The sequence below is a fragment of the Leopardus geoffroyi genome, chromosome E3 (genome assembly GCF_018350155.1).
Source record: "Leopardus geoffroyi isolate Oge1 chromosome E3, O.geoffroyi_Oge1_pat1.0, whole genome shotgun sequence".
Lineage (NCBI taxonomy): Eukaryota > Metazoa > Chordata > Mammalia > Carnivora > Felidae > Leopardus > Leopardus geoffroyi.
This window is the reverse complement of record NC_059340.1, coordinates 1,812,162-1,837,606: the sequence shown is the minus strand read 5'-3', so window position 1 is coordinate 1,837,606 and position 25,445 is coordinate 1,812,162. Positions and strand designations below refer to the sequence as shown.

Sequence of the window (25,445 nt, the reverse complement as noted above, 5' to 3'; positions counted from 1 at the left end):
ATGAATGCAGAGCCCCCTCCCCAGCCTTCCTCTCTAGGGAGCCCCCAGATGGGCCCCGGGTGCCATCCACCATGCAGGGGACTGCCGGCTCGCCCTGGAGGAAAGACCTAAAACCACATCCCTCCCAGGGTCCCCGTGGCACCGAGGCCCAGCCCACACTCAGGCTCCTTCCCATCAGCCCTCTGTGTCCCACATGGGGTGTGCAGCAGTCCAGGGTCCCAGGCCTGCCGGTGAACAGCACAGAGGACCCCGGGCCCAGCCTCCCGGAAACCCTGCCCCCTTGCCACTGGCTCGGCCTGCCCAGCGCCGCTGGCCCCAGCACCTGCTGCGGGGTGGGGGTGGGGGTGGGGGGGGCTCCCGGGTGTCCTCTTCCCACCTCAGGGTCAGTCCCCTCACGGGGCCGGGGCGCGCAGGAGGGGACAGCGAGCACTGGCCTGAGCCCCCAGGCGCACTCACCCGCAGGGAGCTCGACATGACCGAGTGCAGCAGCAGCAGCCGGTTCAGCGAGCCCGCACCCAGCTCCCGCAGGATCAGACCGTACCGCTCGTCCAGGGACTCGGGCACCGCGAGGCCGCCACCTGCAGGGGCCGGGGAGAGCGGGGGCGGGCACGCGTCCCTACTTGCCGCAAGGACAGCGTCCTCTTTCCTCGGAACCTGGAGGCAGATACTCCAACCCGATAAAGGCGGATTTTCCGGACGGTGGGTTTTCTGGGCGGTGCTCCCCCCCCCCCCCCCCCGCCGCACTCCCCAGCGGGTGGTCTGTGCACCGTGCGTGCACGGACGGATTTCTTGCGCGGACGGATTTCTTGCGCGAACGGATTTCTTACGCTAACGGAGCATAGCACGCGCGCCGTGCCTGGCTCTTCCTCACTGACCTGTACCTCCCGGAGAGTGTCCTGTGAGCAGGGCCGGGCGGGAAGGGGCACAGGTCTTCCCCGAGCACGCGCGGCGACCCGCCCCCCCACGCTTCCCGGGGGCCAGGCCGGGCGGGCTCACCCTCGATCAGCTGCCGCTGGTCCCGGAGGAGCTGCTCACAGAGCAGCCGGTGCCGGTGGTAGCGCTGGATCACGAAGTCCTTCTGCCACAGCAGACTCCTCCTGCGCAGGCCGTCGGCCCGCAGCTCCGTGTTCTCGGCCTCCAGCTCGTGGGCCCAGCACAGCAGACGCAACACCTCCCGCTGGTCCTCGCTGCTGGCCTGCGCGGGCAGCAGCTGCTCCAGCTGCGAGGCCTTCTCCTTGGCACTGGCCAGACGCCGCTCCAGCCCCGCCTGGCGGAGACACCGGGCGTTCAGGGCAGAGGCCCGGGGCTCGGCTCCCAGGTCCGCTCGCTCTTGCGGGCTCCGCTTCGCGGATCGAACTCGGGGAGACACGGGGTGACCCATCGGGCCCGCGGACGCGCGGCCATCGCCGGCGTTTACCGTGTCCTTTATTTTCTGTGTCCTGATGCTTTCGCACCTGGGCTCTGGGCGTCCCTGGAGGGACTGCCCTTCCCAGGGCCAGCCAGTTCCTGAGGGTCCTAAACCCCTCACCCAGGAGCACACTTCTCAGATGCAGACCAGCCAACCCACAGCCCACACCCCGACCCCCTCCTCCGTGGGGCCCTCACACTCTGGGCCACTGTCCCCCAGTCCTAACCCCCAGGGACCAGACAGCCGGGACAGCCCCCATGCCCTGGAGCCCACTGGAATTACCCAGACTGGTGGGTCCTCAGCCTACTTGCCCTGCCTCGCCCGCTCCTTCCCGCAGAAACCACAGCACAGCATCGCCCAAGCACCGCCTCCCTCTGCCTCCTGACTGGCCCTGGGGCGTCCCCTGTGGCCCGCATGGCATCCCGTGCCCCCTCCTCTGGGAACTGCCAGCAAAGACTATCTTTCCAACGGCGGTCGTCTCCTGGTGTCCTGGCCCTGCTGTGCCTCACAGTTTCCACGAACACACTGCATTCAGAACACACCCTCGGACTCACCCCTCGCCGTGTGTCCACCGTGGGAAACCCCCACTCGCACGCCCACCCCCAGAACCGCAGCCCCGGGCACAGGTCAGCTGACAGCCCCCAGTGCGGCCCAAGCAGGCTCCTCCGGCCGTCACATCTTCCTCTCCGGGCGGCGGAGGGGGCGACTTCGGGGGAGTTGGCTCGGCTGCCTGGCATGGTCCTCCTCTTCTGCCTGAGGTCCTCCCCGGCCCCGAGACACCAGCAGCCCCTCCCCCAGCCCCAGCAGCCCGTCCGCAGGTCCGTTACGACGCTGCCCCATGCCACATTGCTGGCGTCGGTGGGAAGAATCCGGCAGACGGTCAGCTTCAGTGGCGGAGGGTCTCGTGTGCCTTTACGTCCCCAGGCCTGGCGCCACACCGGACGCTTAAAACCTAAGCTTGTCTCGAACGGGCGGGTTAACTCACGAACGGACTCGCAATTCCATGCTACGCTGCATCTCCGAATCCAAATTTGACTCCTGAACTCATGCTCTCTGCTGATGCACATTATGGTTTCAGCAAGAGGCATTTTTCTTATTGCTAAATGCCGGGGGGCTTCTGAAGTGACACCACGTAGCCTCCAGACTGCTCAGGGACACGCAGCCCCGTGAAGACACATGCTGGTTTGGCTGCAGAGCCTCGAAGCGAAGTGCCGCCTGCTTTCAGCACGCGGCGCTTCCCCCCTTGCCAGAGAAGACACCCGCGGACGTCTGACTAGAGGGCGCTTCCCGGCTCCCCAGCCGTGCCTGCTCTGCCGGGACCTTGACAACGCGAGCTACTGCATGAGCGGCTCAGAGAAGCAGCCGGCCCTTGCTTCTCCAGGAGGAACCGGGCTCCCTCTGGCTGTGTCCCCTGTTCCGCCCCCCTCCGCACCGCGTGCCCCAGGCCTGACTCGGGGACAAATGAGCCAGAGGCCACGCATGGGAAGCACTTGCCCACAGGACCCCTCGGAGCTGGAGGCCCGCTGTGTGTGCAGACAGGCAGGCGGGGTTGCCCCGCGGCTCCTCGGTCCCCCAGGGTCCGCCCATCCTGCACACCGACCCCCGCAGCAGGGAGGTCATGGGCTCCGCAGTCAGCCCAGGTCACGTGCAGCACAGCTCCCCCCGCCCCCTGCGGCCTTGGGACAGTTTATCTCAGCCCCCTGAGCCTGGATGCCATGCACAGGACGGTGGTGGGTGGCCCTGCTCGGTGGACTGTTGTCACGGGGTCACCATCCGTGCATTAGCAGCGGGCATGCCCGCGCACGGACAGCCCCTGCCCCCACCTTGAGGGCCGCAGCTTTCCTCTGCTCAGCCAGAAGCGTGTTGACCTCCTCTCTGGCCACGGCCACCTCAGGCGGCTCCACGGACTCGCCCTCGTCCCCGTCCGCCTCTGCCGGCTCCTCGTCCCCCTCCGGCGTCCTGTCCCTGTGCACGAGGTGCTGGGCCTTCTCCCGCTCCCAGCTACGGCCGCAACAGAGGGGGCAGTGGTCAGGGTGCCGGCCCCCACCCCAGCCGGTCTGCCCGCAGGCCTAGACCTGACAGTGGGACAGACGTGGGCCTGTGGCCTGACCTCCTCTATGTGTACAAACAGAGGCGTGAACAACAACTGGAAGGAAATCAAGAAGCAGTGAGCGCTACGCAGGATTGTAGCAATTAAGCGCAGAACCCTGCAGCCGGCCCGCCACCCCCACCCCGGCTCTGCCCCAACGCTGCCCGGGGGGCCTCGGCCTTAGAACGTGGCTGGCAGGCGACAGCACACCTGGGGCTCTGAGGGCTAGCTGCGATGGCCCGCTCGCAGGGCAAAACCTCAAAGGTGCACAACAGGGCACCAGGCTGGGTCTGAACTGCCACGGGCGCCGTGGGGAGCCGAAGGAAGGGAGGAGCGGGGCTGGGACCAACAGAGGGACGGAGAGCGTTTCCTGATACCGGAATCCCTCCAGTGTGGGCATCACACCGTGTGTGTAAGTTAGAAAACAAACAAGGAGGAAGCAGCTGGGGGAGGAGGAGGACAAATGCTGGGAGGAAGGGACAAGAATTGGACCGGGACCCCAGGGCTGAGTTGAAGCTCCTGCAGGCAGGGAGCCGGGTGTCCCAGTTTGCCCAGGGCAGTGCGAACACGCTATTGTAAGCAGCGCCTTCTCCTCTCAAACGTGTCCCGCTCTGGATGACAACTTACATGATCAGCCCCTCCACACGTGTTCAGGCTACTCACAGCAGGTACGAGTAGCAGGTGTGTGGAATGGTAGAAGCATCCTGGCCTCGTGGCTGTGCGGCCTTGGGCAAACCCACATCCCCTCTGAGCCTCAAAATCCTCTGCTGTAAAATGGGCTTGACCCTAACCTGCCAGGCTGGCTCGGGATTCCAGCCTAGGACAAAGAAACCGAAGGGACCTGGAAGCCTGCTCCCACCCGGCCCAGCTTCGCCCCGGGGGGGCAGGAGAGCAGTGATGGACTGGGCCAGGAGTCCTGCCTGGGAAGAGAGGGCCACCTTCACCAAAGTCCCTGCTGGGGGCCTGCAGGCAGTAGAGAGGGGCTGGACGATGGCAAAACAGGAGCTCCCACCAGTGGCCCCTCTGGCCTCCCTGGCCCATAGGGATGGATGGTGCCCAGGACCTGGCTAAGCGGGCACACTCACTCTGCAATGGTCAGCAGGTGGCGGGACATGTCAACGTGCAGCTCTATGTTGGTGTTCTCCAGTTCCACCAGGCTGCGCCGCATCTCCAACTGCTCCTTGAAGGCCCCAACGAGCTGCGCCCGGATCTTGTTCATCTGCCGGCAGCTATCCTCCTCTCCATCGTGTGAGGGGATCCTGACTGGGGGCAGGGAGAGAGCCAGCTGCACCAGGAGCAGTGACACGTAAGCCAGGGTTGAACTCCATGCCTGCCTACCAACACAGGGTCTGACCTGTGGAGGAGCTCTATATACATGTTTGGATGGATGGATGGATGGGTGGGTGGCTGAGGGATGGACGGATGGATGGATGGAAGGATGGATAAGTGATAGATGGGTGGATGAGTGGATGGGTGGGTAAAGGATGGATGACGGATGGGTGAGTAATGGATGCATACATGCATGGATAGATGGATGAATGGGTAAGTGAATGACGAATGGATAAATGGATGGGTACATAAAGGATGGGTGGATGGATGAATAGATGATGGATGGATGGATGGAGTGGATGGATGGATGGAGAGATGGATGGATGGGTGAATAATGGATGGATGGAGTGGATGGATGAATGGATGGAGAGATGGATGGATAGGTGAATAATGGATTCATAGATGGATGGATGGATGGATGGATGGATGGATGGATGGAGAGATGGATGGGTGAATAATGAATGGATGGAGAGATGGATGGATGGGTGAATAATGGATGGATGGATGGATGGATGGAGAGATGGATGGATGGGTGAATAATGGATGGATGGATGGATAGATGGATGGAGTGGATGGATGGAGAGATGGATGGATGGGTGAATAAAGGATTCATGGATGGATGGAGTGGATGGATGGAGTGGATGGATGGATGGAGAGATGGATGGACGGGTGAACAATGGATGGATAGAGAGATGGATGGATGAGTGAATAATGGATGGATGGGTGGATGGAGTGGATGGATAGATGGAGAGATGGATAGATAGGTGAATAATGGATTCATAGATGGATGGATGGATGGATGGATGGATGGATGGAGAGATGGATAGATAGGTGAATAATGGATTCATAGATGGATGGATGGATGGATGGAGAGATGGATGGGTGAATAATGAATGGATGGAGAGATGGATGGATGGGTGAATAATGGATGGATAGAGAGATGAATGGATGGGTGAATAATGGATGGATGGGTGGATGGAGTGGATGGATAGATGGAGAGATGGATAGATAGGTGAATAATGGATTCATGGATGGGTGGATGGATGGATGGATGAATGGACAGGTGAATAATGGATGGAAAGATGGATGGACAGGTGAATAATGGATGGATGGAAGGATGGATGGAGAGATGGATGGGTGAATAATGGAAGGATGGAAAGATGGATGGACAGGTGAATAATGGATGGGTGGATGGATGGATGGATGGATGACTAGATGATGGATGGATGAATGGGTGAGTAAATGATTGATTGATTGATGGATGGATGAAGGGATGAATAGATAGATAACTGGGTAGATGATTTAGATGGTCTCCCTGCCTGGTTTGGGGTCGGGTTACCTGGATTTGAGTCTCAGGAATCCAAGGAGGGGTGTGACTGGGCTAGCCATCTGAGCTCATACCTCACTTCCTCAGGGAAATCCTCCCAGATTCTCAATCTGGGTCCACCTGCCACTTGTTCTGATAACATCACGCCTTCTCCTTCACAGTCCTCTGCATATCGATAATTGATGAACATTTTGTGATGGATGTTTGACATCCCCCTTTCCTGCTAGAACATAAGTTCCGCAGAACAAACCAGTTTTGTCTTTTTTGTTTCCATGTAATTTCCTACCTAATGGCTGTTTATGACTAATTGATGGTATTCCCTGACTGCCCCACTGGGAGCTCCACTCTGGACGCATGCAGTCTGTTCCTCTGACCCAAGGGCAGTGGTCAAGGGGCACCTTTTCCCTCAATGTCAAGCGATTGGAGATGGGTGAAATGCACAATGCAGCCAGATGACTGAACCAAGGTTTCTGGGGAGTACTTGGTATCCTGGAAATGCTCATAATGATCCTGGCAAAGCTGTGCACACCAGGGTCCCACTGCTGCCCAGGCATGGCAGAGCAGGACCCAAGGGAAGCCTGTGGTGCCCTCAGGGCTCATCGTGAGATCACCACCCCTCAGGACACTGCCTGTCTCCCCACTACAGACCACCTAGGACCAGCCCCAATAATTAAGAGGCCATCAGGATGAAGGCTCTCTCACCATGCATCCTGTTGACCCCCGACCCCAACGAAGCTCAAGCATCCTGGCCACCACCTGGCTTTGCAAATTCTCCACAACAACCCCGTCCTCCACCCTCACTGGCCCCCCAGCCCTCCGCTGGCCCCCTGGGATTCAGCTGCCATCAACACCCTCTGCTGGCCCTTGGGACTCAGCTGCCCTCAACACCCTCCGCTGGCCCCGTGGGACTCAGCTGCCATCAACAACAGCCCATCTTGTTTGCACACTTCCCTCAACCTCTTGCTCCAACAGAAACCCAAACCTCCGAATCACCGGAGAGAAACAGGTGGCGTGTGCTCAGCGAGGCTACGTAACCGGAAAGCCCCCAAGTGCCCATCAAAAGGGACGAGGTACTGCGAACTCTCGTGTGTCCTTCCTGTGCACCGCTCTGTGAGAAGGGGCAGACCCATTTGCACTTACGGGCGGGCCCAGGACACATCCTGGAGGAGAGACACCAGGCCCAGCTATAGGCTGGTGCTGTTTGTGTAAAGGCACTAAGCCACGCCCCTGCCCCACGCTACGCACGCACGCAAATCCCGTGTCCCTCTCTGGGAAACACCACCCACACAGGTACACAGCAAAACGATGGCAGCGACCTCAGGGAACCAGGAAAGGAAGGAGAAACCCACAGCTGGTGTGAGGAAGGAGAGGACAGAAGACAGGAGCAGAAATCAACACACCCTCTCACCAGCGCCTCCCAGATGCCACTGACCCTTCTCCAGGGATGACGTCCACGCTCAGTCTGGCAGTTTCTCCTCAGCACTGCTCTCTCCTTATTCTTGGTGATTCCCGAATCCTCTCAGGCGCTCCTGACTCCTGTCCTCTGGGGATCCACCTCCACAGACGGGGGTCCCCGGGCTGGGTCACAGGCGCAGCTGCAGCCTGGGGGCTCTGCCCCTCCCTGCCGGCCCTTCTCCCCCACGAGTGCTGAAAATCCCATCACGGACTGTGAGCATTTTCAACCTGCCTCCTTTCCTTGGCGCTCACGGGAGACCGTGGTGGTCACCCTGGGCCTCCCCTCAAGTCCTGCCGTGTTCGCAGGGCTAACCCACAACCGTGGAGAACCCTCCTCCCCGGCAGCGCACAGAGGCAAACCGCTCTGTCGCCTGGTCTCCCTTCCACTTACGACTGTGCATCTCAAGGGGGCCCCTAACTCTGCTCTGCTGCCCACACCCTGCCGGGCCTCCCCGGATGCCAACCCTCAGCATAAGCCCAGGCCCCATTCAGCACCAGCCTGCCCATCTCTCCAGCCTCATCCCCACCACACCTCCGCCCCCGCGCCACCACACCGGCCTGCTCTCTCCCCCAGGCCCTTTACACATGCTGTCCCCTCGGCCAGAAGGCTCAGCCCCCGGTCTGTGTGTGGCTCGTTCCTTCGCACGGCGAGACGCTGCCTCCTCAGAAAGGCCCTGATAAGTGGCCGAGCTCACGTGGCCTCCTCCCCTCCAACTCTGACCCCACCCGGCTTCTCGGTCTCACACCTCCACCCGATCATTGCTGTCTCCCTCCCGTGAGAGTGCACGCTGCTTGAGGACAGGGCCATCTGGACCTCACTGAGAAGGGCACCCTTTCCATCGCAGGCCCTCAACCGGTACGTGAAGAGCATGACCCCCCCTGGTTTTGGGGTGCACGTGGGGCAGTGGGCGCACGTGCTCATCTCCTGAAGAGACCGGACAGAACCAGCTGCAAGTTGCGGGCCTGTGGCTGAGTTCTGTTTTCCTCCCGTGCTTTGCCGTATTCAGCGAGTTGTGCGTCGTGAACACACGGTACTATGATTTTATAATTCGCGGTATTTACACAAGCAACACGGGACATTGTTTTTGTCAGAAAAATTCAAATAATAGGTCAAGACTGAAGACCCTCTTTGTCATCTGGTCTCCACCCCCCAAATCCCGGATCCCCACCCACAGAAAACCACGGCTGCCGTTTTGATGTGTGCCCTTCCGGATCGTTCCCTGCGGGGTTTTGTCCCGGAACGTGTATGTAGAGACACATGTGGGATTTCCGGTGGGTGAATGGGATCGGAGGGCTGCTACTGTTTCATGGCCATCCAGTGACGCACCCTCGAGGGGCCCGGCTGCACAGACTGGCCTAGCCACCCTCCCTAACCACAGTGGGGGATGCCCCTTCCGATGGGCACCTTAGGGTCCCACAGCCTCCTGGGCACGGGAGAGGCATGCCTCGCGGCATGCAGGTGCACCTGCGTGGTGCAGAGGGCTGGGGCACAGAACACACGCACTGTAAGTTCACACAGACGCAAGCCGGCCTCCCTGAGACACGTCGATTCACGTTCCCAGCAAGAGTGTTTAAGCTGCCATTTACACAATGTATCGTATACCATCCGCTCGCTGTTACCTGGCGTTTTCACTTTAGCCAATCCCACAAGTGAAAATTATCTCAATGTGTATCTGTTTCCTAACGCAGTTAAGAATCTTTTCCCGTGTTTGTCGGCCCCTGGGAATTCTCTGAATCGCCTGTTCTCTTCCTCAGTTTTGGACCATTTATTCTTTCTTGCGGATTTTCAAAATGTCTTTATTCATTATGGCAAAGCCTATCTCAATTAGCCACAAGAACGTGTCTGTGGGTAGGTAAGCACGTGTTTATACGCATAAGCACACTTGACTTCCTTACTGCCATTTTTATGGTTACTTTAACTTACTGATTAATTTTATAATTTCATGGAAAAGCTATGATATGCTCACCCCTAAGGGAGGCCTAAATAAAGCTAGGTTGGGGGAGAAGAGGGACAGAGAGAAACTGCATGCCAGACACGGGGTTTGCTTTGGGGCCGGCCAGGTGGAGGGGCGAACCCAGAACTCTTGGGGTCTGCCAAATGCCAGTGAACGGTGCACTTTCAGACGGTGAGTTTTAGGGGCACCTGGGTGGCTTGGTGGGTTGAGCGTCTGACTCCTGACTTCGGCTCAGGTCATGATGTCACGGTTCGTGAGACTGAGTCTTGAATTGGGCTCCACACTGAGTGGGGAGACTGCCTGGGATTCTCTCTCTCTCTCTGCTGCCCCCTCCCCCATTCTCTCTCTCTCTCTGTCAAAATAAATAAATTAACTTAAAAAAAAGATGGTGAATTTTGTTATGTGTAGTTTTGCCTCAACAAATAAATATCAATTTAGACGCCAACGTGAGGGGAAGCGAAGAACTCTCGGGACTATCTCTGCAACTTCTGTGTAAATCTACAGTTATCCCGGAATGGAAGATTTGTGTTTTTAAAGAAAAACTGATCTAAGAGGAAAGAAAAAACAAAACGGTGGGAGGGTGAAAAGGAAAGGAGGAAGAGATCAGGAGACAGAGAAGGCAGCCACTCCCCGCGCTCTGCGGGCCAGGGAGCGACAGGCAGCGCGTGGCAGGCTGGGACGGAAATCCACGGCCACGGCCACGTGCCCTGGGCTCGGGCGGCGAAGCCCCAGGAGGCCCCAGGAGCTCGGCCCTACCTGGTGCGTCCTGGACCCCGGGTTCTCCTCTCTTCTCCTCCTCCTGCTTCTCAATTTTGGACTTGAGGTGCTCGATCTCCCTGCGCAGGTTGGAGATGACGTCCGTGTACTGTGCGATGTGGTAGGACACGTTCAGTAGGTTGCGCTTCACCTGGTGGGTGGGACATGCGGCCAAGGTCAGACCTAGCCAGGACGGACCCACCGTGTGATATTTATGCTACAGCTACGCCAGCACATTTATGTCAAGAAAATTCAGATCAAGGCAACTCAGCCTTAAAAAGAGAGGAAACCCAGACATCTGCTCCCCTGCGGATGAACGCCAAGGAAATGATACTGAGTGACACGGCAAGACACAGAAGGACACACACTGGGACCCACTCCCTCGAGGTCCCGGGGTCATCAGACTCACCACATGGGAGGATGCACACTGGGACCCAGTCACACGAGGTCAAGGGTCGTCAGACTCACAAACACAGAGTAGACATTGGGGCCAGCGCTGGGGGAGCACGTGGGGAGTCTGTGTGTAACGGGACAGGGTCTCAGTGTGGAAAGACGGAACGTTCTGGAGCCGGACAGTGGGGACAGCTGCAAAGCACGTGAATGTGCTCGGTGCCCCTGAGCTGCTCACTCAGAAGTGGTTGAAATGGTAAATTTTATGTCATGCGTATTTGGCACAATACGGAAAATTCGAACATCCGTCAAAGGCCCTCCCCAGAGGTAACCACTGTGGTCACTTGGGTGTGTGCCCTCCGGAGGTGGTTCTGTTCATATAAATGTATCTACAGAGACACCTATAGGGAGTTTCTTGGTACAGGTTTGGCTTTTGTTTTTTTCTTTATGTAAACATATCAAACCGGGGCTACTATTCTTTTTAAAACAATTTTTAAGTAGGCTCCATGCCCCACGTGGGGCTCAAACTCACGACCCTGAGATGAAGAGTCCCATGCTCCCCTGACGGAGCCAGCCGGGTGCCGCCTGGCTTTCTTTTCTCACTTTTGCTTGCTTCCCTCATCCAGCGTTATCGCTGGGGCGCGGTCCGTCTGCCCGGATGCGTGTACCCCACCTTCTCTAACAGCTGCCCAGCAGTCGCCGCGTCCCCTTGGACGGGCACCTTGGGGCTTGCCAGTGACACAGCGTTCGGACGCACACGGGTCCCGGTTTGTCTTTGGCGATTTGGAGGGTGAACCAGCAGGCCACGAGGCACACACACTTACGTGTGCACACCCACGGGCTCTTCCTCACTCTGGGCCGGCGTCCTGGACTGACCCCCTAAACTCTGTCTCCTCTGTCACTCTCCCTTCTCACACCCCACGGCTGTCACTGAGAGCGCTGGCCACAGATGGAAGTGACAGATCTGTGTGTGGGAGACACGGTTCCCAGGGGCCTTGCCCGCTGCTGCGCTCGAAGCTTGGCTGAGAGTAGGCGCTATCCCGGCACCTAGCTCGTGGCCACGCTTGGGGACGGGGCTCATCCCCGCAAGCGTCCCCTTCACTTGCTGGCCACTAGACACACACAGTGCCACTAAACACCCGCGCAGCCACACAGACGGATGTCTGCACCACACCGAGTGCAGCTGCAGCCAGAGCGGGGAGGGGCCCAAAGTGTGGCCCCTGGAGCCAGAACGTGGGAGCCTCTCTCGGTGCTCCGCTCGGGCTGCCCAGTCTGCACAACGGGATAACGGGCCTCCCTCCCGGGGAGAGGGCGTGAAGAGGTAAATAAATCCAGACATCAAGAGCTCAGAGGGTGCCTGGCGAACAGCTAAGTCAACTCATGTCCTGAACCCACAGAACCCGGCGAATGGGGCCTCATTTAGGAAAAGGGTCTTTGCAGGTTAAGTAAAGGCTCTTGAGATGAGATCCTCCTGGGGAAGCCCCGTAAAGGTGGCGGCAGAGGCTGGAGTCAGGCGGCCACAAGCCCAGGGCCGCCAGGAGCCCTGGGGTGGGAGGGAGGCTCCAGAGGGAGCCCGGAGTGAGAACTGGCCAGTGGGGGAGCAGATGAGGAACAAGCGGGGGCCTCACCCTCGTCTTGATGTTCTTTGCCCTGTAGGCATACAGCAGGGTGGTCCGAGACTCCTCAAAGTGCGTGCTAGCCGGGCTGATGTGCGCGATCATCACCGTCCGGCTGTTCCCTCCCAGGGCGTCCTGCTCAGCAGAGGGTCTGAGTTGGGGGTGATGGGAAGAGGCCCTCCAGTGCCCATCCCAGGCCCGCCTGGACCCTCCCTCTGAGGTTCCTGCTCCAAACCCTGAGGGAAGCAGGTGATGGCAGGACGAAGGGCTTGGTGCTCAGGGAGGGGACATGTGGAAGGGACACAATGAGACCTGCCCCAAGGCCACCCCATCGGACCTCTGTTCTGATGAGACCAGAGCAGAGAGGCCAAACCGGCAGGGATGTGTATTTATTGCCTTGCCAATTTGTTTACTCACCCTCTTGCTATGGAATAGAGGACGGAGAGGAATAGAGAGGACAGCACCCAGCTCAGCACAGAGGGCAGTGTCTCAATGTCAGACTGCCCAGGATGGGACAGGCGTCCTCAGTAAGGTAGTGAGCTCTCTGTCTCTGGGAGTATGCAAGCCCCTGGCCGGCCCATACTCAGAGGGATGGTGTGGGAGTCAGGCAGTGACTAGCAACGGGGTCTACAGCGTTCTCCTGCCTTTGGGGGTTCCTGGAGGGGTCCTCGGAGCCAGGTCTGGGCCTCCCTCCCGGCAGAGAAGCCCGGGATGATGCAGGTGGCTGCCGCAGCCGTACCTTCAGCAGGCGCGTGAGCTTGCTGTCCCGGAAGTTCACGTACTGCGCCCGGCTGCCGCCTTTCTCGCTGAGCGCGTTGATGCAGTTGCCCAGCGCCAGCAGGGAGCGGTTGATGTGGGCGCCTTCCTTCCTCCTCTTGCCGCGGTTTTGGGTCTGGGTGGGAGAGGACGAGGTTAGCACGGTGCACTGACCCCGTCCCACCCGGGGAACCCCTGCTCCCCTGACAGCCTGGGGCCCGGAGGTGGGTGCCGGGACTCTGCGTGGAGCCCTAAACGTCCAGGGAGGGGTGTGGCCAAGCCAACATGCTCTCCAGTGAGCAAACGAGATGAGAAATGGGTGACAGGGAGCTCTGTGCACGACAACCCCGCTCTGACGAGAAACAGACGAGCGTGCGGGTTTACGTGGGCGCCCCCCATGCCGGAACCTCCCCGTCCTTCCCCTCCTGCAGGGGCACCCCCGACCTCACTCTCTGAAGCGGGGGGCCGTGGTGGCCGGCCTCGCACCCGATTTCCTTCATCACATAACTTCCCTGGCAGCCGCCGTGCTCCTTTACGCGCTTGACATCTTCCTAGCCGCTCTCCACTGGAACCCCCAGGCTCCACGGTGGCCCGGGACCCCGGCAGCATCTGTCCCACAGCAGGGGCTGCCCGTGTGAAGGTGCAGCATGAGCACCTCCCAGAGCAAGCACCACGGGGACTCTCCCTTTCTTCCCCTTATCTCTATTTTCCACATTTTCTGCACTGTGTTTCTAGTACGTGTGAAACCAGGGGGAAAGAACACCTCCTCCTTAAAGGCACGGGAAGCCAACTGACAGCACGGTCTGAGAATCTCTGACACTTCTCCCAGTATGTCCCAGCTTCCTTATCTGCCAGAAGGGGCAATCTTCCAACTTCATAGGGATTAAAGTGAGGATTCAGTGCGGAATGTGTACAACAGGCCAGCTCGGACCTGTGCCCACAGAGGCAAGCAGGAAACGCTGGCTACTAATTTCATTAAGTGGGAGGTGGTGCAGGGTAGGACCAGAGCTGCTGGAGTGGCCAGAGCCAGGACAGCTGCCCACGTCATGTGTCTGTGTCATAGAGTGAGGGGGCTTTCTCAGAGACCTTGTGCCCTGGAATAGACTACTTTATGCATGGTTTTCGGTGAAGAAACGATAGCTCGCGAGAGCTGAGCATATTCTCAAAGCAGCCCGTGCAGGCCACTTGAATATACAACTGAAACAAAACCAGGCCCAGAGGGGGAAGCAGCTTCCCCAAAGGCACACAGCAAGTCAGAGGAGAGTGAGATCAAGGACCCAGACCCTAGGGGCGCCTGGGTGGCGCAGTCGGTTAAGCGTCCGACTTCAGCCAGGTCACAATCTCGCGGTCCGTGAGTTCGAGCCCCGCGTCGGGCTCTGGGCTGATGTCTCAGAGCCTGGAGCCTGTTTCCGATTCTGTGTCTCCCTCTCTCTCTGCCCCTCCCCCGTTCATGCTCTGTCTCTCTCTGTCCCAAAAATAAATAAACGTTGAAAAAAAAAAAAAAAAAAAAAAAGGACCCAGACCCTGGACCCCCTCTGTGGAAACCCCTCCATCTTGTCCCCTGAGGACACAGCCAAGCCCAGCTGGAACAGGCCAGAGTCCCAGACCTTCATCACATGGGGCTCCACCTGCATGAACCTGTCTGCACCCACATCTGCCTGTGTGTCAGCCGTGTCCTTTCTTGTCTGTACTCTGATGCTTTCACACCTGGAGCCCTTGCTGACCCTAGAGGGACTGCCCCCACCCCCCCAGGGCCAGCCAGTTCCTGAGGGTCCTAAACCCCTCACCCAGGAGCACACTTCTCAGATGCAGACCAGCCAACCCACAGCCCACACCCCGACCCCCTCCTCCGTGGGGCCCTCACACTCTGGGCCACTGTCCCCCAGTCCTAACCCCCAGGGACCAGACAGCCGGGACACCCCCCATGCCCTGGAGCCCACTGGAATTACCCAGACTGGTGGGTCCTCAGCCTACTTGCCCCGCCTCGCCCGCTCCTTCCCGCAGAAACCACAGCACAGCATCGCCCAAGCACCGCCTCCCTCTGCCTCCTGACTGGCCCTGGGGCGTCCCCTGTGGCCCGCATGGCATCCCGTGCCCCCTCCTCTGGGAACTGCCAGCGAAGACTATCTTTCCAAAGGCGGCCGTCTCCTGGTGTCCTGGCCCTGCTGTGCCTCACAGTTTCCACGAACACACTACATTTTATGCCAGCCTGACCCTGGCAGCTGGCGAGGCCCTGCTCAGTTCGGCAGGGCAGGTGCAGGGCAGGTCAGTGAACGGATGAGTGAAACGACTCCGTGATGGAAAACCCCAAAGACACAGAGCACGTGATGCCAACCAGAAGCACGAATATCACAGCAGTGAAAGGCACAGATGCGGGCCCAACGCCCCCAGGCCCAAAGCCTGGATCCACACCACGCCGGGGTCCCAGCTCCACACGTGCTCCCCACCCTATACTGCGCTGGGGGGGATTACGTGGACTGTGCACGCTAAGGGCCTGGTCTTTGGGGACGGGTAAACTGTCGTTTGTCAGTAACACCGCTGTTCTGACTCGGCCTCTGTCAAACACCTTCTCTGTGCCCGGCCCGGGGCTGGGTCCTACCCTCAAGGAAGGCCAAGCCCACCGGGCAGCACGAGGTAAGCACAGCCCCATTCCCAGCGACAGGTGCCGCAAAGGACAGGGAAGCCAAGAGCCCAGGGGCAGGCAGGCGGGCCCTTGGAAGGAGTGTCAGGGCCTGTGGCCGTGTTGGGCAGGAGTGAACTGGGCACCGTCCTCCCAACAGCCACGTTCCCTCCATCTGACATGCCCTTCCTTGCACCCTCCCCCAAACTCCTGATGACCCCACACCACCACCCTGCCCTCCTCTGCAGCCTCTGTGCAGACTGTGAATCTCAAAGCGCAGGCCTACCCACGCCGTAATCCTCTGGTCACACATCTGCCTTCCCCCAGAGGCTCAGAGCTCCCTGAGGGTGGGTGGGTCAGGAGAGCCTGCCACTCGGGAACTGTGCAATTGTACGTTCTGGCTCCGTGGGCGTGGCTGCTCAGCACGTGCTGAGAAGCGGCTCACTCTGTAGCGTAGCCAGTGAGCTAGCGGGCCCTCTGCGGGGTCAGGAGCTGTTCTAGGTGCTGAAGATGCTGTTGGACAAGGAGGGGCCCCGCTCGCAGACCAGAGTGACTGGGGACGGTGTGACTGGGCGGGAGGGGGGACAGAACCTGCGACGCCCGCTCGGAGCCCGCCAGGTCCACCATGAAGAGCTTCCCGACGCACACTCCCTCCGCCAAGTCCGAGCCGCGGCTCCGCTGGCGCACGGTGACCTGCAGCACCGCGTGGGAGCGAGACGACGTCATGTTGGCGGCCGTGGGCTCCTGCGTGCGCTGCCGGTTGCCTTTGGTGAGAAGGTGCATGATCTGAGGACAAAGGGAGAGTTGGGGGCGTCGGGGGGGCCTCCGAGAGGCCACGCACTCCCTGCAGAACCACGAGGCAGGAAGGAGGCCTGTCCCCCGAGCCCTATTGGGCAGCTCTTTGCCGACAGAACCTCGTCCAGAGGAGGCAATTTCTGGTTTGCGGCAGGAACGGCAGGGTGCAGACACTTGTACCGCTCTCCCCTCCTCTACCCGTGGCAGGCATCACGAATGGATCGCCTGCCTGTGTCCCAGAACCTCTCACCGCAGAACCCCGCAGTCGTGTGGACTCCCTGGAGCTGGCAGGTTGGGCTGAAACCCACTGTGTGCAAGCTGCTGTGGGGATCAGGCCAGCGAGCCTCGCGGGGCACCTGCTATGTGCCGGGCGGTGCTGAGACCACAGCGCATGCGGTGGGGGAGGACACTGACACAGTGTCACCATGGGAGAACAGGCAGGAAGCCTCCTCTCCCCGACCTGAACCCACGAGGGGCACCGCTAAGGGCACACGGCTGGGCCTCGGGGCGTCTGTGAAGGACCTGGGGGCAACAGGGAGGCATGAGGCTCTCCGGCAAGCAGGAGGCCCATCCTGAGGGCACTGCGGAGTGTGGGCCAGCAGGGGGAGTGGGGGGCGGACAGATAAGACAGAGGGCTGCAGACATGTGGACAGTATGCCCACTCAGGATGGCAAGTGGGTTTCAAGCATGCAGTTGACCCTGACAGGCTGGGCTGCCGTGTAGGGAAGGGCTCCCAGCCTGCATCTGGGTGCAGCGGGAAGAATGGGCGGTCCATCGGTGACATCTGCCCTGAGCGCGGGCCGGGGGAGGGGTGTGGGCGCAAGGACAACGTCCCCTCAGCCGAGAAATGACACGGAGCTGTGCGTCCAGCTCCGCCCCCTGAGCTGTGGCGAGCGCGGCCGCCCAGGTTGAGGCACGCCTCCCTCCGGGGGCCCCTGGGACCCTCACTTCCTGCGCGTTAGAGGTAGAGACTTCCGTGAGGCCTGCGATCTGGATGCTGCCCCGAGAATCTTCCCTCAGGTCCAGAAACCCCGAGGACGGGTTCAGGAGGTCCCGAATCACTTCGTTGTAAATCTGGGAGGGGAGACAAAAGTTGGAAACTGAGAAGCTTTGGTGCAAAGAAAGCGGGAGGTTTAGCATCAGGTATCACAGGCCTCGCGGCTGCGGGGAGATCTCAGACTCCCCGAGGGCTGACAGTCCCCGTGAGGGATATCTGGGGGGGGGGGGGGACACAGAGGCTTGCTGTGCACGGTGCACCGAGGTGGTGGGCAGCTCACCTCCAGGTAAGACATCGACACACCCCAGTCCGTGCTGCCGCGCATCTCGATGGCCCGGAACAGGTCACTGAGGGTCTGCAGGTAGACGCCGGGCTCCGCGTCCATGCCCAGCATGGTGTACGTCTTCCCTGCGCCTGCAGACGGCGGGGCGCCCGCCCAGGCGGGGACTCCTGAGTGGGCTCCAACCCCACCCGGGCGTGCGCTCCCAGGGGACCGTTCACGTGTCCACCCACACTGGACAGACTGTCCTGACCATGCTGACACATTCATCTTCCACCTCGGGAACCAGGGGAAAGACCCGGAGTCTGATGGCTCACGTGCGGACGCAGGGAGAGCGGGATCCGAGCAAGGACACAGACGGTGTGGGGGGTGGGCGCCAGAGGCGTCCTCTTCCCCCAGGCCCGAGCCGGTGCTGTTTCTACAGTGACGGGACCTGCGCGCAACTTGCGACAGAGTGGCTCTCTACAGGGGCCCCGCTCGCCTGCCCCCAACCTGCTCCCCAAACGCCAGAGCCAGGCACGGGGTGTGTGCTCCCTAAGGCCTGCTGAATGAAGAAGCGAAGCGAACAGGCTGCAACTCTGGGCAAGGCGCGTCTCAGGCCTCAGTCTCCCCACCTGCCCCGGCCCTCTGCGATTCTAGCTTTAGGATTCAGCAGGTAGCTCAGCTCTGCGGACCTCTGTCGAGCCCAACCAGTGGGTGTGGAGAAGACGTCTGTGGGTTCTGACAGGCAGCAAGGTGCGGGCTTGGGCTGAACCCCAGACTCACTCCTCCCAGCTGTGTGACCTGGGGGAGGTCATTCTAGCTGAGGCCCAGCTGTGTTGTGAGCAGAAAGGGGATGGCCTGACCTGCCTCTCGGGGCTGCTCCCAGGACAGAAGCGCCGGTGAGACCAGCGCGTGGCAGGTGTCTTGTACTATCAGGGAGAGTCCACTCCCCCCACCCCATGCCCTCCTCGGGGCGCTGCCCGGGGCCCTACCTGAGGGGCCATAGGCAAACACCGTTGCATTGTATCCAGAAACGACGCCTTCCACTAGGTGCTGGGTGGTGGCACGGTACACATCTTCCTGTGAACGGACAGACGGATGGACGGTGGAACGCACGGCCCAGCGAGTCAGGGCACGTGGCTGCTGGAGAGGACACACGTGTGATGTCTGCAATGTCCCGTTCCCTCTGCCCACGGCCAGGGACCCCCGGGAGGTTGGTAGCGGCCCCTGTCCTGCTGTGCCGCCCCCAGGGTGAGGTGGGGCCGGGCTCCCAGCTTCCAGGGAGGATTACGCGGGAGTGCACGTGACAGCTCCTGCCAGGAGCCTGACATCCGCTCGGTCCTAGACACCCACGAGTCCTCTCCAGGACTTCTCAAGATCCGAGAGAAACCACACAGAATGCAGCGACTAGAAGGTGACAGCAGGATTTGTGTGTCTGTGAAGAGCGTCGGGACTCCTCTCTCTGGGGCAAAACCAGGACCGAGGGGCGAAAGTTTCAGGACGGTAGCATTTCATGTAAGGCAACAGTGCCTAGCAATGGGTGTGGTAGTGAGTTCCCTGTCCACAGGGGTATTCAAGAAAGGATACCTCCAGGGGTGTCGGTTTGGCTGCATTAGGCAGAAATGACAGTCTCACCTCCTCTGCCCTGCAAGGCACCCACTCTGGACCCTGCTGTTCGTGTCACTGAATCGTCCCCATAGCCCTGGCTGGTCACACAGCTCAGAGGCTAGAGGCACCATCCAGTAATGCTTTCCTCAGCTCTGGACTTACACCGTCAGGGACTGTGACCTGGCCCTGTGTGATCTCAGGCAGCCTCATTTCCCCATCTGTAAAATGGGGATCAGGTTTCCACGTTTTAGAGGATTGTTGAGAAGCTCGCGAGACAACGCACGTCGAGCCCTCGAGGACAGCGCTCGACAGGCAGCAGCCACTCAGCAGGACCCTCCTGTCGCCGACCCAGCTACCAACTCGGGAGTGAAGGAAGCGTGCCTGCTCAGACAGCGGCCGAGTCCCGAGGGAGGGGACATTCCCAGTGCCAACGGGCGGTGGTGGGCCTCGATGGGCCCTGTGGCGCATGCCCGTCCTGCCTGAGATGCTGTCCCCAGCCTCCCCACTGCTCCTCCCGCTGACGTGCCGAGTCTGGCTCCCTCCCTGGAGCTGCAGTGGCCTGATCCGTGCGGAGCCCAGCTGATGCCCGTCCACCCAGAGCCAGGAAGGACGGGAGTGAGTGGTCGTGTCCGCCCCGGCTTCGGGGATGCTGGTGTGCCTCAATCAAGAGCCGGGAGACATGGAGGAGCCCGTGGTTCCCGGGCAGTTGGAGGTGAGGTGCACAGTGCAAGGAGGGGCCCCAGGGCTCCGCTTCAGCTGGGAGGGGACGAGCAGCTGGGTGCAGGGCTGGCAGCACGGAGCCCGCGTCCCTCGCTGGCTTTGTCTTGGGGCCAAAGAGCCCCAGACATCATCACCCTGGGGGGGGGGTGACATTCCCACCTCCGGGCGCCTGGGTTCAAATCCTGCTCTGCCGGGCTCCCCTCTCTAGCGTGGGGCGATAAGACCCCTCTCACGGGCGAGGGTCGGGTGACGAGCTGGACAGCCTTCCGTCCTTGGCTACAGGTGCTGGTGAGTCTGGCCTGACGCTGGGCCCGAACCCCCTGCCCTGGCCTCACTGGGATCTCGTGGAGGCTCAGCATCTCCTCTGTGTGTGCGTGGGAGGGGCGCCCAAGCCCCGGCCTGAACCCCTGGCCCCTCTACCAGGTTCTAGCTCTCTGCAGCACGCCCTCACGGAGGACCAGTTCTCCCTGCTTACTCAGCCCACCTTCCCCCTGGGATTGGGGCCCCGGGGCAGGGAGTGTGCCCTAGCCACACGGGCGGCGGAGGGGACACCCTTTCCTTGCTTGGATGGACGAATGAGAAGATGTGTGAACCCCGGGCACCCGTGGGAGGGGGCCTCCTGCCACCTGCCCCTGGGGTGGCCCCTGTGCCACCCTCCTACTCGTCAGGGAGACTCCTGTGAGAAGTCACGGATGGGACCACCTGCCCGCCAAGTCCTCCAGGGGGTCTCCAGGGTCTGGAGAGGGCCCCCGCGGCCAGCCTGGCCCGAGGAGAGGACGCGGGTGGCCGTAGGCTGGGGGGTACCTGTGAGGCATGCTGGTCGAAAACGGTGTCGAAAATGAAAGTCTTCTCCCGTGACCGGTGTGCCCGCAGTGTGTCCTCGGGGTCCTCGTCGGGGTCCATGAGCACCGCCATCTAGGAGCAGCGAGGGGGCTGCTCAGAGTCCAGGCAGGCTCCATGCGCCCTCAAGGACCCTAGGCCCGCCCACCCTCGATGACACGAGGGGGCTCCATATGGGGCCCAGAAGGGCTGCTCAGCCAGGAGGGGGTTCTGGGGGCTCCACCCCCAGGCGTCCTCCCCACTTCCTAGGCAAAGGGGTAGCCTCTCCAGGCTACTGCACCCCCAAAGTCACAACTGGAAGCCCTCAGGCCTGCTGAGCTCTGCCCCCCGGCACCCCCAACACCAGCACCCAATCAACGCCGAGTCCCCCACACAACGGTGGGTACCAGGGCTCAGTGAAGAACCCCCTGGGCTCTGCAGGGACACCCTTTGATGAACTGAGGTTAGAAAGCCCTTTGATGAACCGAGGGATGGACCGCAGGGGCTGCCGTGCGCCCCCAGGCCACCCTGAGTGCACAAGTGCATCCACTCGCCACCCCCAGCTCTGCAGCCTGCTCCTGCCTCTCCTTGTGGGGTTAACCGCCCCCCCCCCCCCAGTCTCCTGGAGGTGGGGGGAAAGCAAGGAGTCTGAGGGCCTCTGGGGACGGGGAGGTTCAAAGGAGCCTCTCCAGGGCCATTAGAGGCCATCAGCTCTGTTTACTCTGAGAGGAGCTCTGGGACTGGGGGAGGGAGGGGCGCCAGGAGAGAGCCACAGAGTCCTGGGGGCAAGGCCGGGCAGACCAAGAGCCTGGCCACCAGGCCGAGCCCCCTCTGGGTCCACAGCTTTGGGAACAGGTCTTGGGAGTCCGAGGGCTGCTCAGAGGTTCCTGGGGAGTCCGGCGGGGCAGGAGCAGCCCCTGAGGCCCGCCCCGGCTTCAGGCCAGCATGCTTTCCATGAGGTAAGCTAACCAGGAGAGCCTCTCCAGAAAAGGACTCGGGCGGCCCCGGTCCACACAGTTCCCACCACAGGTGCGTGCTGTGAGCCAGGCCAGAATGTTGGAGGAACTGGGCAGGTCCCTGCAGGGGCCCACAGCCCAGCGCCGGGTAGGCCTGGCAGTTAAACAGGCTCGCACCAGCAAGGGGCAATGCTCCCCCACCAACCTGGGCAGGGGGGCAGCTGAGTGGGCGCGGGGTGTCCTGCTGGGGAGATGGCAATGTTTGGACACTGCCAGTGCCCTAAAGGCCGCTGACTTGCTCACATTAAAACGGTGAATTTTGGGGGCGCCTGGGTGGCTCAGTCGGTTGAGCGTCCGACCCAGTTTTGTCTCAGGTCACGATCTCACGTTTTGTGAGTTTGAGCCACGTGTTGGGGCTCTGCACTGACTGCAGAGCCTGCTTGGGATTCTCCTCCTCTCTCTCTGCCCCTCCCCTGTTCTACCTCTCTCTCTCAAAATAAATAAATAAACTAAAAAAAAAAATTAATTAAGTAGCGAATTTTATGTTTTATGAACTCCGCTTTTATTTTTTAAAAAGCAAGTTATGTCTTGTACAGAGTAGAGCGAGGCGGCCTTGGGAGAGGCCCCAGGTGGGCTCTGGCACACCCTGGAGTGGAAGGATAGACCAGACAGGATGTGGGGGGAAGGCAGGGCGGGGGCCCGGAGGGGGCGGTTGTCAAAGCACCCTGTCACCCGCGGGCACACAGCCCCACTTCTGCTGCACAGACCAACGTGCTCACAATGTTCAGAAGGGCCTAGGCCCTGCGAAAAGTGAAGTTCGAATTCATTAAAGCCACTTCCCTTCTCCTGACACACTCTCCCCACACCGAACCCTTCCCCATGATCCAGAAGTCCCCCTAAAGTCACCCAGTCCCCAAAGCCCAGGAAGTGGGAGAAGTTCTCCCCACGAGGAGTACGGCATCCTGAACTAGGAATCGATGGGCGACCCCCTGCCCACGGAGCTGCCCTGGGCCAGGGTGGGCAGGGGCCACTGTGCAGGTGTGGGTCGGTCACTTCCCAGCTGTGTGGCCAGCAAACAAGAGGCTGCATTCTGACCTCCGTTATCAGGTAGGGCGGGAGTCACCCTGGACAGCGGGGGCACTCCCTGGGAGGAGGTCCGTCAGTCCCCAGATGGGCTGCCACCAAGGTTTGGACACTAGCGACACTCTTCTGAGAGCTGTTACAGATTCCAGAATACTCCCTCCCTCCCCTGTCCCACGTTAATCAGTACCGTGCACGGGGCAGTCTCCAATCCACAACACCGGCCCCCCCCACCCCCTGGCCCAGAGGTGCCTGGCTGGTCACCTGCCCCTGGGTGACTGAGGCCCAGCCCGCATCCCGACCCCCCAGTGCGCTTATGGTGTGAATTCAGCTGAGTCAACGCTGTTTCCCTATCAACACCACATACGGTCTTCACCCTGGGCCAAAACCTTTCCTGCAAATCTCTGCTTCCCCCAATTGAACGATCCTCACCTCGATTTACTGCTTAGCGATCTACGGACTCAGCACTAATTCACCGCGGCCTCTGCCCAGAGCACCCAAAGTGTTTGTGCAGCCCACACGCTCTGTCCATTTCTTCTTCCCGTGGCGTCCTCTGGGGCTCCCCTCCGCCCTGCCGCGTCAGCACCAGGCACCCCCATCTGGCAGGCTCCCCACCCTGGGTCCTTCGCCTCTGAAGTGCTAACACACTCCCGGGCACTCCATTCAACCCCTGGTTAAAGCTGCCTTTCTAACAACAGATGGAAAAATCCAATTCATCTGACAGAATTTGTCTTGCCCCCCCCCCCCCACTTGGCATTTATTCTGACATTTCTAAACCGCACTAAGAGCTCATCTTGTGAGCCATTTCTGAGGAGTAGGGGTCCTGGCCCCACTGTACCACGGTCACCTGGGGCCCTTTTCCAACAAAGGGCCTAGACCCTGACCTGGTCCTGCCAGACCGGCTCTGGCCCCCCCAGCCTTGGCGATCACGCCTCCGCCAGGCCCTGCCCCCCTGGTCTGGGCAGCCACACCCACCCCTGCCACAGGGCCTGAGCCACCCTCCCCTCTGCCTGGATCGCCCTCTCCCGGAGACCACCGACCTCTCCCACCTCCTCTAGCTGCTGCTCAAGGCCTTAGCCCTTCCGTGACCACCTTTGCTGTTTGATCCTCTGTGACAGCGAACGCCCCTGAAGCTACACCTTCATCCCTTCATCGTTCACCCCCACCCTGGGCCGGAAAAGTCCTCGGGTCTCTCACGGGTCCGCCCTGGTGTCTGCAGCAGTGTCCGATATTAATGTTCGCTAGGTGTCATGACCCTGTCGTGACCCACACACGCCCTGTGCCCCCACAGCCTCACCTGGTCTCCCACTTTGTGGGCGATGACGGTGGCCCCTTCCTCCAGTTCTGTGTCACTGAGCGGGCGGATCCGAAGCGCCACCTGAGGGCAGGATGCCATGGCGGCTGCCTTCCGGGGGCCCCACCGAGGCTGCTCCCGATTCTCCAGGGACCCCCAGCCCAAACTCTTGCCTTGCCCCCCGCGCCCCTTCACAAGGGGGTCTCCCTATAACCAGCCGATGGGTGTGTCCCGGGCCTCAGCTCATCCACCGCCGGGTGGGCTCAAGTTCCAAGTCACCCAGCACACAGGTCTGGCCAGCCCTCGCAGGACCTGGAGCTCCTCGGGGAGGAGATCACAGGGCAGGGGGTGAAGAGGGAGAGACAGGGGAGCAGAGGCAGGGCCCTGGACGGGGACCCACAGCCATGACACCTGACCTGTGCCAAGTGGGCACATGTACCAAGGGGCAGAGGGCCAGGAGGCAGCCTCAGGGACATGCGGCCGTAGGTAGGCCTGTCAGGAACACGAGGGGGGCTGCTCACCACGAGTGGCTGGTCCCTGGGCTCCATCTGTCTCAAGGCCGGGCTGCCCCGGGCTGGGGAAGGGCCGGTGGCTGTGGGGCCGGACGGTATGACGTGCTCCGTGCTCTCCTGGCGACCTGTCTGCGCAGCAGGCCCCCTCCTCCAGCCTGCCCCACCTTGGTGACATCAGCAGGCCCCAGGAGCCCAGCCAGTCCTTAACTGTTGGCACACGTGGGACCGCACACGTGGCTCGGGAGGCCCCAAGGAGCTGCGTGGCCCAGGCCCTGGTGGATGCAGGCCAGCTGCATGCTGGGCATGCGGGGTCTACGCCCTCACCTGATGCCATGGCAACCCCAGGGTTCCTAGTTGCCTGCGTGAGCCACACAAAGCTTGGCCTTGGAGCATTTCCACCGAAAGGGGACAAACACCACTAGCTAACGCTCAACACAATCAATCTTAACTACGAACGCTTTTCCCCAGATGCCATTTCCAGATTCCGACTGGGATGTGGTTTTTAGCAGCCAGTCCCACTCTCCACCACACCCAGGGCCAGACTGACTTTCACCTTTGGGTGTCTGCACACAACCTTACCCTGCAGCCTCCAGGTTAGTCGGTGCATGGTGACCCAATGCAGGGCGCCCTTGCCAAGTCGAGAACCAGAAGCGGGGCAAACGAGCTGTTCCCCCACCTGAGGACAGTCACAGAGAGGCCAG

General features: G+C 60.8%; 1 protein-coding gene across 3 annotated transcripts in view; it reads right to left on the bottom strand.

The window, feature by feature from the left end:
• Window positions 1-24,880, bottom strand: part of LOC123589031 (kinesin-like protein KIF19) — a 43,656-nt gene extending 18,776 nt beyond the window's left edge. For 2 of the 3 annotated variants that reach the window (XM_045460598.1, XM_045460599.1), the window contains exons 1-14: window positions 24,754-24,880; window positions 24,236-24,316; window positions 20,888-20,998; window positions 18,748-18,835; window positions 17,774-17,907; window positions 17,445-17,570; window positions 16,293-16,487; window positions 13,065-13,217; window positions 12,338-12,460; window positions 10,320-10,470; window positions 4,583-4,760; window positions 3,232-3,409; window positions 997-1,267; window positions 457-578 (exon numbers count right to left, since the gene is read on the bottom strand). In XM_045460598.1, the coding sequence (XP_045316554.1) occupies window positions 457-578; window positions 997-1,267; window positions 3,232-3,409; window positions 4,583-4,760; window positions 10,320-10,470; window positions 12,338-12,460; window positions 13,065-13,217; window positions 16,293-16,487; window positions 17,445-17,570; window positions 17,774-17,907; window positions 18,748-18,835; window positions 20,888-20,998; window positions 24,236-24,316; window positions 24,754-24,780 (1,938 nt within the window). In that variant the 5' untranslated portion in view covers window positions 24,781-24,880. Of the gene's footprint in view, window positions 1-456; window positions 579-996; window positions 1,268-3,231; window positions 3,410-4,582; window positions 4,761-10,319; window positions 10,471-12,337; window positions 12,461-13,064; window positions 13,218-16,292; window positions 16,488-17,444; window positions 17,571-17,773; window positions 17,908-18,747; window positions 18,836-20,887; window positions 20,999-23,370; window positions 23,618-24,235; window positions 24,317-24,753 lie in introns of those variants that run through there. The other variant, XM_045460600.1, reaches the window with a different exon arrangement.
• Between the last annotated feature and the right edge of the window lie 565 nt (window positions 24,881-25,445).